Source organism: Oculina patagonica, chromosome 12 (assembly GCF_052425735.1).
Source record: "Oculina patagonica isolate OP01 chromosome 12, crgOcupat, whole genome shotgun sequence".
NCBI lineage: Eukaryota > Metazoa > Cnidaria > Anthozoa > Scleractinia > Oculinidae > Oculina > Oculina patagonica.
The window spans coordinates 24114835-24130629 of record NC_135769.1 but is presented as its reverse complement, the minus strand read 5'-3'; the positions used below and the strand labels follow the sequence as shown (position 1 = coordinate 24130629).

Sequence of the window (15795 nt, the reverse complement as noted above, 5' to 3'; positions counted from 1 at the left end):
GTGTTTTATTGAAGATCGAGCACTTGTGCAATTCATCAGTATCCACTCAGACCTGAATCCATCAGCAAGTGATTGGCCTGCCATGTCGACTGACAACTCCTATTGGGAAGCGGCTGCTGAGTATGTGAAAGATAGCTGTAAAAGTCACTACATTAGAAGCGGTATGTAATAATACAGGGAATAAAATTTTCCATATGATCAAGTCAGATTTAAATACCAGACCATCAGATATGGAAATTCCTTATTAGATATGAGAAAATCCTGGTCGCGGAAGGTCGTCATAAATGAAGCTTACATGTAGCTACATAGGATACCTTAGTGGTGCGGGCAGACACAGGGGATTTTGACATTTTTTGGAATACAGAGTCAAATTACCTACTCCTGGGCACGTAGTGAACGTCACATTTCACATATCTCCTCTTACATTTCTAACCCAGCAGTCAACTGAATTCGAGTCGTTCTGACCTTGAACCGAAAGCGTAGCGAGTGAAGCCCGTTGAGTGACTGGATAGATGACCGGAAGTGCTAAATTCAGCGCATGCGTAGACGTTCTGCCGCGGTGTCCGAAGACCCTGGGTACGAGGATGCCACTCCCCTAACTTCCGCGTTTTGCGTTTTGAATTTCGCACGACGATGGCGTCGTCTGTTGAAGAAAAAGGCTGTTTGAGCCCTTACAGAAAGCTTTTAGTTGATTTATCGTTTGGCCTTTCTAGCAAAGAGGTTGAAATGTTAAATCTCGCTGGGGTCGATTTCATTCCGCGCGGAACAAGAGAAAAAATATCCACTGGGTTGCACTTCTTTGACGTTCTCGAGCAAGACGGAAGAATTGGTCCGCGGAATCTCTCTCTTCTGCAGGATTTGCTCGAAACAATTGGCAGAGTGGATCTGTCACAGAAGATTCAGGCTTTTTTAACAGCATCTGTGGACAATAAGGCCGATGGTATGTAGACAAAGTATGTTTGAAAGTTTTTATACACTACTGTTTACAAATGTATCAGAAATGAATCGGAGCAATTTTAAAATACGGCTATGGCATTAAATATGGCACCCCCCCCCCCACCCCCCTGTTGAGAAACAGTTGAAATTTTTAGAGGTGAGAAATGAACAATAAATTGTGGATTTCTAAGGAGTAAGATCAGATTTATGCAAAAATTCTGTGGGAGGAATGGGTGAAAAGTTATGTCATTATTCGCCTCACATGCCCATTTGCTCATGCAGCCATTTACTCACTGCACATTTCACCAGAGACAGTGAGGAAAGTTCTAAGCAAGTTTGATTTGGAAGCCGCCATGTTTAATCTTGTGAGCATTCTGTGTGAGTTTATTGGTCAGTTGATCAGTATTTCTGGCTAACAAGTAGCTCATGTCACCCACACGTGTTGAGGATTTTTCCTCTCAAAGCAAAAAGTAGGGGTCATTGAGACACACAAACCGCTCCACGGCCCCATTCGGAGCAGAGCATTAGTTTTTCTGGTCATAAAAGAGGGTAGCATAGGGTTTATGCGTGACACATAAAAAGGCTAACAATTAAATCATGACGGGTGAAAATAGGGCAAAAATTAGACTGTGACACGTGAAAATAGCTAGAAAAGACATGTAATTGGTAAATTCTGCTGTTTCAAGTATACATGACATGTGAATTTGGTTAAAATTTGTGCGTGAAATGGGATGACAACACCCCATTTGCTACCCCCATAAAATAGCACTGTATGGGAATCTGATGGCATATCTTTCTGGACAATTTATGAATGGCAGAGTGTAAGATAATGAATGATAATGTATAATTGACCCAAGAGCGTCTTTGCAGCCCCAGCAGTCATTGCAGTCCCATAATGTATATAGTTAGTATATTTTAATATTTTTAAGTTTTAATTTTGTAATGCGCTTTTGCTCATTTATATGTTAAAAAGCGCAATATAATTTCTTAAATTATTTTTATTATTATAGATAACTAGGTTAAGGATTGTAATGTCCAAATTTGACACTGATGTGGCTTTGCTAGAAATTACCAGAGTTCAACAGGTCAAACACTGAAAATAGAAAATTTTTGTTGCTTAAATTAGGTATTATAAAAAAAATGTATTGGAATGATATCAATTCAAGGTAGAAAAAAATCCACAAAAGTTAATTACACCATTAGATCTGAAGACACTTTTACTTGGCAAAGGCTGTGCTCCTGGTTGCATAAAATGAGACCCTAGGCCTTTTACTTTTAACTGCTTTTGGGGGACAAGAAAACCATACAGCTGTACTGGCTGGTTGGCCAAGGATTCAACTTCATTTTTCAGTTTCAACTTAGGGCCGAAAATATTGAAAATACCTTGCTTTCTTGCATTGCACTGAAGTTTAGAATGCAAAATAGTTCTGTGTAGTGTGTTTTAATTAATCCACCTGTGAAGAAAACACATCCTCAGGCCTAATCATAATTAATCATGTTCAGGACTTGAATGATTATAAAAAACATGACTGTATTTATACGGACAGTAGTTTCCTTTCACACTTTGATGTATATGTTGTCTCAGGATAAAGCCTTCTCAATTCTTGTGCCTTATACAGCTATTTTGAGAAAGGTTGTCGGAAAAAAAACATCAAAGTGCACGGGACAAGACCGAAAGGTGGTCTGGGTATTCACTGGAATTTTGCATATTGGCCTAGAGGAAATTTACATGTTTGTATTTTTGCACATGGAGAATTTGTTTTTCTTCTCAGGAGGCCTATATCTGTAGCTTTACTTTTACTGTCGCATGTCTTTGAGTGAGGAAAAATTCTTCTGAACTTCAGAGGGTCTAAACGTACCTTGTTTCTACATGTCTGAAAAGAAAGAAAACCTGAAAATTGCGCTTATTTTGTTGTTATATCTCATTAGTATTCAACATGTGCAGTAGCTCAATACGTCTACCCATACTACCTTTAGGGATTGGCTTGTGCAGTTTTGTGCTTTTTTCCGACAACGTTTCTCGAAATAGCTGTATATTGTACACAAAAAGTCTCCAAATTAAAAAAAAAAATCAACTGGTAGAGTCTCAAATGGATAATTAGCAATTATTGGATGAGACTTAGTACTGTAAAGATCCGTGTATAAGCCGCACCTTTTTATTTAAAATTTAAGTCAAATATCGGGGATGTGGCTCTTTGTTTGGTGGAGTTCTCAAAAACCTAATTAATATTCATAAAAAACCTCGAGACTTCACTGAATAAACATACATAAACAACCTGAAAACTTTTTTGTTGTTTACTGCCTTTTCTTTCCTCTGCAAAGCTGTTTGCAGTAAAGCCTGCCAGTCGTGTTCACTTTGAGGCATCTCTTTCCACTGCGTGCAAGAAAATATACCAACTGAAGATTATCGCATGTACTCACAAGGCAAATGACCGACCCCTTCGCTTTTTTATTTACCTAGACAGCAAATGCATCTATTGGATTATCAAACTCCTATTCTGCATGAAGTTTTTTTCCTGTTGTGGGTAGCAGTTTCTAGAAAACGTGGTTTCTTTCAAAAAAAAATGCGCCATGTTTGTTTCGTGATGCCCAGACTCCTCTCTATATTTCAAAGCTTGACTACTAAGCATTCATCATTTGCATACGAATATTTACAATTTCATCAAGTGTTTTTAAAGTGAAACTCAGAGACTCAAAGGACAGTGCAGAATGCAATGGAGTCGACAATTGAAAGTATTATGTTTAATGTTTGTGTTTTTTTTGCTTTATTTTACTTTCAATTAGACGTTGAAACACCACTTGTATTCCTTCCCGGGTTTTTCTTACGCTAACGTTCCTTGAAAATGCCGTAACGTGATACATTTGGTCGTTTTTGTTTTGTTTTACGGCGACATCGATAGCATTTGTCTTCCTTTCAATAATAAAGCCAATTATTTCACTTTAATTTAATTAATTTACGGTTTAAACCGCACGAAAGACGTTTCTCAAAAGGTAAGGAACAAATCTTATCAAAAAACATCTCTTTCGAGAGGTTTTTTAAAACGCAGTACAGCTAGGATATTTGTTTCCTGGTTATCAGGAGTTTCAAGCCGAAAATCTCGTTGCAAGTTTTTGCATTCCTTATTACGAAAGTGACTGCGCCAATCTCAAAATCTAATTTAATTAATTTGCGGTTTTCACTTGGTGCCACAGAGTCTGCAGGAATCCTACCGCAAACACGCAATACAGGCGGCGTCCCGCTGAGAGTTCCAGAAAAAATGTTGACTAAACTGCGCATGCGTTTGGCGCAAAGTACTTTGCCCTAGAAAGAGTAGTACCACACGGGTGTGTGTGGGGGGGGGGGGGGGGGCAGTTGCCCCCACCAGGAAAACTAAATTTTTAACAACCCGTTTGATTTTGCTGGGCTATTTCTTGTATCTGTATTGGAGTTAACCCCATAGCGGGGTTTAGCGGAGTTTGCCCCCGCAGACAAGAAATCCTAGGTACGGCCCTGCTTGAACTATGTTGAAAGCAAATTAACTAGAAAGCAGTTTAATCTACAACTTACCAGGTAATTTATACAATATTATTCACGATGAATTATATTACTGTCTGCTTATCTTGAAAGTTTTAGGTGAAAGTGCAGCTGTACTGGTAGAAAGACTTGAGATCACTGACACAAAGGACAAAACCAACAAACACAAGTTAGTAACAGGTAATGTTCACTGTTTGTTTGTAACTCTTTACCCAACACCCTTTGAAAACTATAAGTGCCTTTTTGAAATATTTTTCTATATTTCTTTCTATAAAAAATTGTACTGTATAATTATTATTGTGTTAATAATTATTGTGTTATCGGGCAACCTCATCATAATTATTTAGTTTGGTTATTAAGCTATTTGCAACATAAAAATAGTAACCTTAAGGCTGAACTTATGCCCTCAGTTTAATTTTAAACGAGGAGGAAGCTTAATTGCTATCAAAAGCTGTTGTCAGTACCCAACACAAGAATAGATTGAAGCTGTTTGTTTGACCAGTTCAAATTGTACCAACATGTTTAAGGATATTAAAAATATAACTTTCCATTTTTCATAATTATTTAAAAAATAAATAAATGTTCTTATATATTTAAGGTTCACTTTATTTCATGTTTACAAATTATGCATATATTGTAAAAAAGCGTTCAGAGTAGATTAGAATGGACTAGCTGGACTGGATCTGTAGAACATGCGAAAGTGCTTGTAGGACATTACTCAGATTCCTGTTATTAATCGTGCTTCAACTTAATTTCATTGCAACAGAAACTTCAACATGGTTAGGTTCATGGGTCAAATGTTTCAAAAGTTTGATATTTAGTGAACAGAAATAACCTGGTACTCCAAATCTTTTTCCATTCATACTGTACGTTATCAGACATTTTTCTCTTGTGTTGCCACAAAAATCATTATCCAAAGGTGTCAAACTGTTGGCTAAACCAGACCTCCTGCAGTTGGGAATTAAATGCCACTTGAGTGTCATCCTGCAGCAATTCACTTCAATTCAAAAGTTTGCAAGTGTTATCTCAGCGTGTTGATTGCTGGTTTAACATTTGCAATTATTTGAGTTTCATTGATTTTTCTCAAGCATTGTTGCAAAATGTTCATCATATTTTCAACATACATGAGATATATGAACAAATAGCAACATCTATATAAATTTAGTACTGGTATATACCACACAAGTAAATAGTGCTTTTCACATGCGCTGATTGGTTGACTTGGAGGTGATTTGATAGCAAAGTGCTATTCACCTCCAAGCAGCGAAAGAGAAACAAACTGCCTTCGCACATGGCTTTGTTTACCGAAAGTGATCATTTGGTTCCCTAGTTATTAAACTTGTGTGGTATATACTAAAACAATTATTCACCTCGTGGTTGGTGAACTGTTCACCTCCACTTTGGTGAATAATGGTTAAATATAGCTTTGTAACTGTGGGATCCCATTGGTTTGGCCATGGGTGATTAGAGGTCACTTAAATGGCTCTATTTGCAGGCTAAGTAGGATGCAGCTTAATGTAACTTTTTCTTGTTCTGGAAATGCATCCTAGTCTTCTCAAAACATTAAATTGGACACTTTGTTAATTGATTTGTAATCATGTGTTTTGGGATGACAAAAGAAAAAACGTTGTAAATACCGTAGAACCATGGTAACTTGAACTCTGAAGGGAAATGAAAACCATTTAGAGTAAGCGGTAGACATGCAAAACAGTCATATCTTTTGGGAACGCGCTCGGTCTTTGAAATGAGCAAGAGGTCTGGAGCCAATGCCAAAACTGTGAGTGAGACTTGGGAGAGACGGGTGTGTGAGGCTCAAAGACGATTGGTGCTTCGCACCTCAACGTTTGGCGCTTCACCCCTTTGATAAGCACTTTTTCCAACGACTTTAGAGTGAAAATGACTGTTTTGCAGTCTACCCGGTAAGTACATGTAAGTGGGTGTTTAAGTTATCAGGGTCGATTGAATATTTTAATTTGCCATGTATGTTTGACTCATAAGATCAGGAATGACTGTCATACATGATCTGTTTGTTGCACTAATTATAATCAAGTTGCTGTAGTGTTAGTTTTGGTGTTAAATTCAGATCATTACACAGCAAGAAGAGCTAGATGGGATGTTTCACGGAACGGAACATCCAGTTATCGGAGCTTGAGTTAACCGAGTAAAAATTACTGAAAAGTGGGATCAAATACAAGGGAAATGGGACTTTTAGTTTGAGTTAGCAAGGGAGTTCAAGTTACAAGGGTTCGACTGTAGATAATAAAGAAATTATGGCTGTTAGCTCAGGTAGTCTCATTGCCAGTAAACGGTACAGGATATTGAAGCTGACTGGTGGGTTTAGGTGACAATCCAAACAACACTTTCAGAACGTGTTGGTTTAAATTTTCTAGAATTTGCCTTCTTTGAGCAAATTATAACGTACGCAAATTTATCGTAGAATCATAAAATTTAACCCAGTGATACTTAAGGCTTCCCTTCCAGAGTTAGAAGTGTTCCGGGCTATTTCGAATTTGTTTTTTATTTTAAAAATGTAAGAGCTTAATTAACACTATTTCCATCCAAGAAAAACTCTTTTTGGAAGCAGATCTAAAAATTCGATAACACACTCGTGAAGGCAAGCATCTCAGGCTTAAGTTTATGCATTTACTGTCTTCTTCCGGTAAAGGCCAAAATGAAATTGTTTTACAAATCCACCCTTTACAATTAAATCCATGTTTTACAAATCCAGTCTAGTCCAGTCCAGTTCAATCCACTCAGACTGTTTTACAATATGCCTGCAAATTACCCTTGTTGACCAGTCATACAACTAGGAAGGGGCACCCCACCCTCCCAGTAAAGCACTACCTCTCTGGAATCTCTGTTTTCATTCACCCATTATAAACACTATTGCATATTTGAGCAAGGGGCATTGTTGTAATAGTTGAGGTAGTGGGTGACCCCACCCTCCTGTCTTTTTGGCAGGCAAACAAGTGAGGCCCTCTGCGCCCTCGCATTTGATGATTGGCCTTGCCATTTTAAATGTTTAAATGTAGAGCGCTTAGTACGTAGGTTGGAAAGCTGTAATTTTACTATCAGTAAATAAATCAACAAAGTTAAAGTCAAACTTGTTTTGTTGAAGTTACCAGAGGGAAAATTAAACCGATTTATTAGTTAACATGTTTTTTTCTATTAAACAAGCTGTCACAATATTTTAAGTCATTTTTTGATTCACAATATTCCTTTCAAATTAAAGGGAACCTTGCAATGATAGTTGTAAATGTAAAAAAAAAAAACACCCAAAACGGTAATATTTAACTGAAAATAATCAAGGATGGTTAACAATGAGATTAAGAGAGGCTACGAGTGAAAAACATGAAAAATTGGCTATTTGGGCTTTTTTTAGTTACACCGTCCGTGGCATATCTTATTGTTGCTATTTTCGCGGGACTTAATTTATCTGATAGCAAACAGAAACCCAAACTGAACGTTATCTGCAATTCCTGGGGTGGGTACTCCCATAAATTTTGGATAGGGGTGCTGCGAAGGTTCTTAAACCCTGACCCTATTTTAGGAGAAAGAAAGCGAAAATTGATACTATTTTTAAATCCCAAACCCGAAAAATGACACCCTATTAAAGAGGAGGAGAAGCGTTCCATGACAACCCAAATAACGGCTAACCGCGCACGGCAAGACACAAATCTTTATAAAATCACTTTACTAATACTTGAACAGAAAGTTCAGCTTTAAGCTGGGCGTTTATTTTAGCTCATAGAATTTAGGTACCCTATCTAACGATCACACCGGGATCACAATGCCAAAAGGAGCAAAAATGATACCCCATTAAAGGACCGAGAACCTCAAAAAACCATACCCTATCCCTCGGCACATACCTCTATAGGCCATATATGGGAGTTCCCTCCCCCCGGGTCGCAATTGCACATTTCAACCTGTTTGATGTTTTATTTTGTTACTGTTCTGTTCAATGTTATCGTAAGATGTGGGTGTTAAATCTGTTACGCTGATTCTGAGGCTATATACGTTTGTATCCCTCTTTGGTAAATGTCACAAAATTTCTTTTAACGCGATTTTTCTGCAAAATCGCAAATTTTGGGTCTCGCGAAATTAAGTTTCTGGCCGGGAAAAAATGTAACAAAGGTAGCTCCTTTAATCTTGTGGTTGTTGATAATTAAGAAACACTTAATCAAGCAACGGGAAATGCAATTTAACAACAAATGCAAGTATTTAGAGGCTGGTTTAATGAAACATTTTCATCTAGGCTCTAAGCCTTTGCTCATTTCCTTTTTTGTTTTTAATAATTAGGACGTGGTTTAGTGCAGAGCAATTCACCAGGTTCCGTTGTCCCAACCATCAATCAGACCACCATTGATGTAAATGCTGACAAAGGTGAAACTCAGTCAACTGAAAATGAAGATTGGAAGTTACTGAACTCTGCCATACAGGGTGGTAATGTCACAATCATCGAAATGGTGTTAGCACGTGGCCTTGATGTAAATTCAAAAAATAGTGATGGTGACACTCCATTAATGATTGCTGCTTTAAGTGGCAAGATAGAGGCCGTAAACTATCTTTTAGACAAAGGAGCCGATCTGTCACTGACAGGCGAGTATGGAAGAAACTCACTACACTGGGCTTCACAGGGTGGTAATGTCGCCATCATCGAGACAATGCTATCACGTGGTCTTGATGTCAATTCAAAAAATAGTAATGGCAACACCCCATTAATGATTGCTGCTTTAAGTGGCAAGATGGAGGCCGTAAGCTATCTTTTAGACAAAGGAGCCGATCTGTCTCTTACAGGGCAGTATAAGAGAAATTCACTACACTGGGCTTCACGGGGTGGTAATGTCGCCATCATCGAGACAATGCTATCACATGGTCTTGATGTCAATTCAAAAGATAGTAATGGTAAAACTCCATTGACGACCGCTGCAGCTCAAGGTAATGCTGAAGCCGTAAACTATCTACTCAGTAGGGGAGCACGTTAACCTCTAATTTGGCCAGTTATGAGGCAGCACACTTTACGGAATGTCATTATACAAAGTACCATAGTCCGGTCTTGAAACTGTAAGTTTTTTTTTTTTATAAAAAAAAAAGTTTTTACACAAAAGTAGTTAAACTTTTCTTAGTTTGTATTTAAAAAAATACGAGGGATTTGACTACTGCTGACAGCTGTACCTTGGAGCCAACTGGGAAAGTGGATTTCTTCTACTGCGTGGAAGTAAGTTTAAGCATTTTTTTTGAGAATCCTCGGGTATTCTTATTTTCCAAACGATATTGTGAACTTGGGCTACCTGTGGTTCCACCGATTGTTCATTTCTCAGGAGTCAATGAAATACCTTAAGGCAACTATTATTAGCGCCTACCAATTTTGGCGATTTTTCTGAGCAAGGGTTAGCGACTATATATTTGATTTAGCGATTTTCCGAAAATTTTGAAAAATTAGTGATATCGTGTAAACAAGTTTTGAATGAACATATAGCTAAGATGGAAATAAATGTTCAGTAACAGAAGAAACTCACTTGAAATTGAATGAAAGTTACCGGCATCCATTTCTACAGAATTTTTCAAGTCGACTACGTTTAATTTCGTTTCTCTTTGGGGTGGGGGGGGGGGGGGGCGGGTGGCTTAAATTTGACGAGTGTTAAATCGATTTTCGCCCAACTGAACTCGCTAAAATCGTTAAAAAATAACTGGTAAACGCTAACAATAGTAACCTTAAGGTATTCAGTTAAGATTATTTTAGTGGGATCTTGAATTGGCAAAGGAAACTTAAGACAACGACTTCAGGTTATATTTTTACTGCAATCACTCGTGTCAGAATGTTCAGGAAATTAACGTTTTAAGCCCCATACACACGTATCTGTTTTTGCTTTGAAAACTTGGATTGGCCATAATCCACACGTATCCGGTGAAAACTGGGACAGGAAAAACTCTCCAGAGTGGAAATGTTTGAAAACGCCGCTTTTCTGCTTTCGTGTGGACGGTGAAAACGACACGTTTTGAAAACGATGATGTCCCATGTCGGATAAGAATGTTTCACTGCCACCATGCCTTTTTTTAAGACTTACATTATATCTTTTTTTTACATTTTCTGTCTGCTTAAATTTTCAAAAATCTACTCTGTAAAGCTTCTTTTTCTTTTCAACTAACTCGAAAATCGAAGCGTTTAACGACTCAACAGAGATCCACAAGCAAGACCTCGGAGGTTTTAAGTAAGACTGGTATGTAAAAGTGCAGGGGAAGCGACTTGGTCGACAAAACAGAGATTTCAGAGAAAGAGAGGGTGAATTTTAGAATGAATCAAGGCTAATCCACATTAAAAATTTGTGGACGGGCGGAAACGATGACGTGTTAAAAAAAAACGAAATTAAAAAAAAAATGTTTTTAATTTAACATGGATACGTGTGGACGAGGTCATAGACCAAACAAATATCGAACTAATAGGATTTATTTTCACCAAGCAAAACTTGTAACAGTTTCTTTTAATTGTTTTTTTTTAAGTAGATGTAGATCAAATAATATAGTAACTGAGAGTGTTATTATCCCACAGAACCAAATTGCACGGTTCTGCACTCTGTAGTTCATGCATTTTGTCTAAAAGTATAAGGTGTTAATATATTCAAAACGAAATAAAACCGTATCATTTAAAGCTTGAGAGAAACTACAGATGGAAGAGATAATACGAGAAACGTCACGGCAAGAATTTGTTTCTGTTAAGCATAAAATCGAGTAAAAATTAAAATACAAAGATACCTGGCTTAGTAGTAGTCAATGAGCCACAGAAGGGGTGGTTTTATTGGGCAGAAAATGAAAAGGCATTGAAGAACTCGAATAGAGAGATTGATTTTGATATCAGAGTCACTTTAAGGAATGTTATTTACATGCTAAGGCAAGGTACACCATAGCCGTAACCAGACCTTTGCCATTGACGAGGCAAGATTTGACAGATTTTGTTTGGGGATTCTGGGGCATGCCCTCAAAAAATTTTTGAAATTCTTGAAAATTCTTTGAAATTCTTGAAAAAATAATGCACCATAACAGTTGAACTTGTGAAGGAACGGCAAAGTTCTTATCCTTTTTTCGAATTGTTCAAAGATGCTCGACTCTCGAGTATGTTCCGCGCGAGTAGGGACGAGCAGATCAATTAGTATAGGGATTTTTATTAACTTTAACTTTGTTTTTGTCTAGAACGAAAGCTAACGATTCAACTATATATTTTTTGTTGAATGTGGAACTTTATATTGCTGATATTTTTTATATATACATATAAAGATGTGTAATTTTGATGAATTTCGGCAAACGTGTATTTTTTAAGCGGTTTGTAATTAGTATACGGCACTGTATGCTCGTGTTCTAGTATGACTAGTAATACGACACAGTGCATTCAATACTTTTAAACTTAGGATGTTACTACAGTACTGTGCTTTTTTTCAAGGCTTATTACCTCACAACAAATGTAATTTGTTTTTAAAGCTTCACCAATTACAATTAGTGCTTTAGTAAAAGATCTAGAGCATGCCTGCATTCCAGACTAATGAAAAAATAGTGTTTGTATTTTTGTATAGAGATTATAATAATCTTAAAATTTATTTCTGTTTAGTGTGAATAATAACGGTTCAACTAAACATTTTTCGTTAAATGTGGAACTTTATATTTCTGATATTTTTTATACACATTGTTATGAGCAAAGTTTCAGTTATAATAAACAAAAGTTTTAGAAAACAAACAGCTTCATCACTGTATGTCTGTAACGAGATAAACTAATGATAAAGCCAGGATCCGAGCCAGGATTCGAGCCAGGATCCGAGCCAGGATCCGAGCCAGGATCCGAGCCAAGATCCGAGCCAGAATCCGAGCCAGGATCCGAGCCAGGATTCGAGCCAGGATCCGAGCCAGGATCCGAGCCAGGATTCGAGCCAGAATCCGAGCCAGGATTCGAGCCAGGATCTGAGCTAGAATCAGAGCTAGGATCCACCCTTTTTTCAGATAGAAATCCTAACCCTATTATAAAAGCTAACCGCAAGCACCCCAAGCTAAAGTAGGCTAACCGTAGTGCTAGTTAGGCTAACCGAACGCTATTTAGGCTAACCAGAGTGCTAGTTAGGCTAACCGAACGCTATTTAGGCTAACCAGAGTGCCATTCAGGCTAACCGGAGCGCTTAATAGTTAGTCCCATTCTTAATTATCTTTTGCTCAGATCCTAGCTCGGATCCTAGCTCGAATCCTGGCTCGAATCCTGGCTCGGATCCTGGCTCGGATCCTGGCTCGGATCCTGGCTCGGATCCTGGCTCGAATCCTGGCTCGGATCCTGGCTCGAAGTTTAGGTATCCTCGTCTGTAACTGTAGTTAAGGGAAACAGTGAATTTGAGCCCTGCTGTGCATTTCCTACAAACATCCCAGGTACTTTGACAGTTTCTTAGTAAACATAAAACCAGTGCGAGATCTAGGGGAAGGGCCCCGGGGACCCCCTCCTAAATTTTGGTAGAAGACATTTCTTTTGATGACTCACCCTACTGAAATTTTATTTGGGTGCACACACACAAAAAGCCCCCCCCCCCCCCCCCACCCCCGCGTATTTTTGGTAACCACTTTATAATGCCGCTGGCTGGTACAAATTGCGCGTCACATTCATTTCACAGGTCACTGTGCTCTTGATGTATAAACAAGATAGACAGAGTCTCCTAAACAGTATCACTCTGTGCAGTTTGTTTATGCATCAAGAGTACAGTGAACTGTGTTTTGTACCTTCTGTACTACCACCTACAGTCAACTTTCGTTATAGCGGACACGCTCGGGACGTCGTTCAGTGTTCGTTATAGCGAGAGTCCGTAATAGCGGGGTGCGTAGCCTGCGAACAGGCATTCTGGAGAGCGCTCGGCCGGCGGGGCAACGCACCTCGTCGCCGGCGCTTCGCGCCGTCCGAGCACTCTCCGGAAATCTCCGGAAAGCCTGTTCGCAGGCTACGGGGTGCGAGAAGAAAAGTGCCGTTAACATGAATTCAATAACATAGACTGTCGCGAGCTTATAAGCAGTGGTAAAACTGCTAAGCAGTCGTAAGGATAGGAGAATGAGGGCTTCATCCCGGGGGCTTCTAAAGAGTCTGCAAGGAAAAGTCGCAAGCTGAAGTGAAAAAGCAAAGTCTTGTTGTACAGCTACTGAAGAAATTAATGCAATCAAGGAAATTAATTTTAATGCTGGTCTTTAAGTCTTTTATTCCGACAGCAAAGCCAATAAACAGTAATCAAACTGAATAATGTAACTAATTCTCTTTCCTAACAGTTCCTTATTTATAACAACACCCTTTCACTTCCCAGATGAAAAAAGTAATTACAGTCAACTCTCTCTAAGACGGACACATTCGGGACCGGCCGCAACTGTCCGTCCTAGAATGGTGTCCGCCTTGTAGAGAGTCGAGGTAACATGACACCAGTAATTCTGAAATAATAAAGCTAAACCTATGCACAATACAACAAACCTTTGCAAACTGCCTTTTACTCCACCAATAGGAGTGAAGAGGATGAGTGAGTGAGTGAGTTTGCAAACTGAAACAAGACTAAAACAATAAAAAAACCCGTATTCTCTTGTTAAAGAGAGCTTCTAACAATTGTAAACGACCTTTTTAGTGCCCATACACGTAAGCAGAGAAGCAATCCGCTAAACGTCATTGTTTTTGGTTGGTAAGCCTGGTATACACGTATCCTTAGGGCACTGACTAACTTTGCTTTAGGTTGACACGAAGTTTGGCAGTATTTTCATTAATAAAACACGATACAAAACACTTCTCAAGTGTCCGTTAATGATTTCAAAGTGTCCGTTGTCCGTCTTAGAGAGGTGCCCGTCTGATAGGGAGTTTGGTTACAGTAAAATGACTGAAAAACGGCAGGGACCATCACTTGATGTCTGTCTTATAGAGGTGTCCGTTAAGAGGAAGTTGACTGTACTCTGGGTTGATAAGAGTTGACCTTGTTAAGTAGTACTTATAAATTGTAAGGGAAACCTGACAGGACTAGCAATACTCCTTTTTCCTTCAGACTTGGCTAGGCTGGCACCCAACTCCAGTATCTGTGAATGATTATATTTTACATGTAATACGTCAAAGTGAATTTTTTTTGTAATGATCTCAAACAAGCTGGCTAAAAAAAATTTCAATGACAACGAGTTACATGATAATGCTAACCGTAAATTTACAAATGAGTGACTTGCTAATTTTGCTCTTAAAACTGTGCTATTGTTGCGCCGTCTCAACAACCGCATAAATGTGATACCATTCATGACCAAATACCCAATCTTACGATGGTTTCCCTAACAGAGATACCGAAAACACCCATATCATCGACCATTACTAAGGATTTAGGTAAAGTCTGCGTCGAGCCTAGTGTCCCATAAAGGCCAGAGCTTATCCCGGTTTCTGTAGCATGAAGCGACTAGGAGTATTTCTACTTCCCCCCCCCCCTGGATGGGATGCTAGTCCATCGCAGGGTTAATCTAGAACGTAATATCCATTTTCAAGACGTTTCCTAGAACGGGGTATAATTTTTCGAACGCACCAAAACAGGCTATTGAAAAATTGCTTAAATTTCCAGAACAGGCGTATCAAAAAGTGGCTTATTTCTAGAGCGGACTACCTTTTGAAATGCAAATTCGTTCTAAAACGGGATCCAAATTTGGAGACCTGGTTGGCACATACCCATCCCAAACCTACTTGAATAGCCCCCCCGGGGTTGATCATGTTTGTATATGGATTTAAAATTTTCAATCGCCGAACTATGCGAGCTTTAGAATGCTTCTCTTTTGTTTAAAATAAATTTATTTTGTTTAAAATAAACATTCCTCGTTTGGATGCTTTTTGTGTATGTGTCTTACCTTTTACCTTCAGTCGATTCTTTGGAGAGGGATAATTATATCAGAAGGAATTTAGGTTTTATTAAATATCTCACTCTCCTAACAGTATTTACTCGATAAAGCGCTGCATACGAGAGCAAAAATAAATATTAACAGCGCCGCCTTCGAATAATAACGAAAATCTATTCTCCTGGATTACAATGTTTTTCAGTTCGAAGTGGCTATATTTCATTCCTCTCTCTCTTTTTATCATATATAAATGATATGACATTTTTAAAGAGCACCGCCCTTAAGTAAGCGCTACCCCCGAATAAACGCAACAGCCAAGAAACTAAAAAATTCAAAGAGCGCTGCGACGCTCAACAGAGTAAAAATGCTACTTTTTACATATTGAAATGTGTTGCCCATATAGGCTTGATTTCTACCGAACAGCTATTCGAACCCAATACCCACACCAGAAACCCTCTATGAGTTTCGGCCCACACTCATATCATAGCTAGGGA

General features: G+C 38.6%; 2 protein-coding genes across 3 annotated transcripts in view; both read left to right on the top strand.

The window, feature by feature from the left end:
• The window catches only part of LOC144632258 (uncharacterized), a 181478-nt gene that overhangs the window by 139839 nt on the left and 25844 nt on the right, over window positions 1-15795 (top strand). The window lies entirely within an intron of this gene.
• LOC144632297 (uncharacterized) lies at window positions 634-9978 on the top strand. The gene is made up of 3 exons (XM_078490919.1): window positions 634-940; window positions 4544-4630; window positions 8750-9978. Exons 1-3 carry the CDS (start codon window positions 634-636, stop codon window positions 9433-9435), a joined length of 1080 nt encoding a protein of 359 aa, XP_078347045.1. The 3' UTR covers window positions 9436-9978.

What these genes read in the sequence shown, in the direction of transcription:
- LOC144632297 (XM_078490919.1), top strand. Translation starts at nt 634, where the DNA reads ATGGCGTCGTCTGTTGAAGAAAAAGGCTGTTTGAGCCCTTACAGAAAG. An exon ending in TGTGGACAATAAGGCCGATG is followed by an intron (nt 941 to 4,543) that starts GTATGTAGACAA and finishes TTATCTTGAAAG; the next exon opens with TTTTAGGTGAAAGTGCAGCT. An exon ending in CAAACACAAGTTAGTAACAG is followed by an intron (nt 4,631 to 8,749) that starts GTAATGTTCACT and finishes TTTAATAATTAG; the next exon opens with GACGTGGTTTAGTGCAGAGC.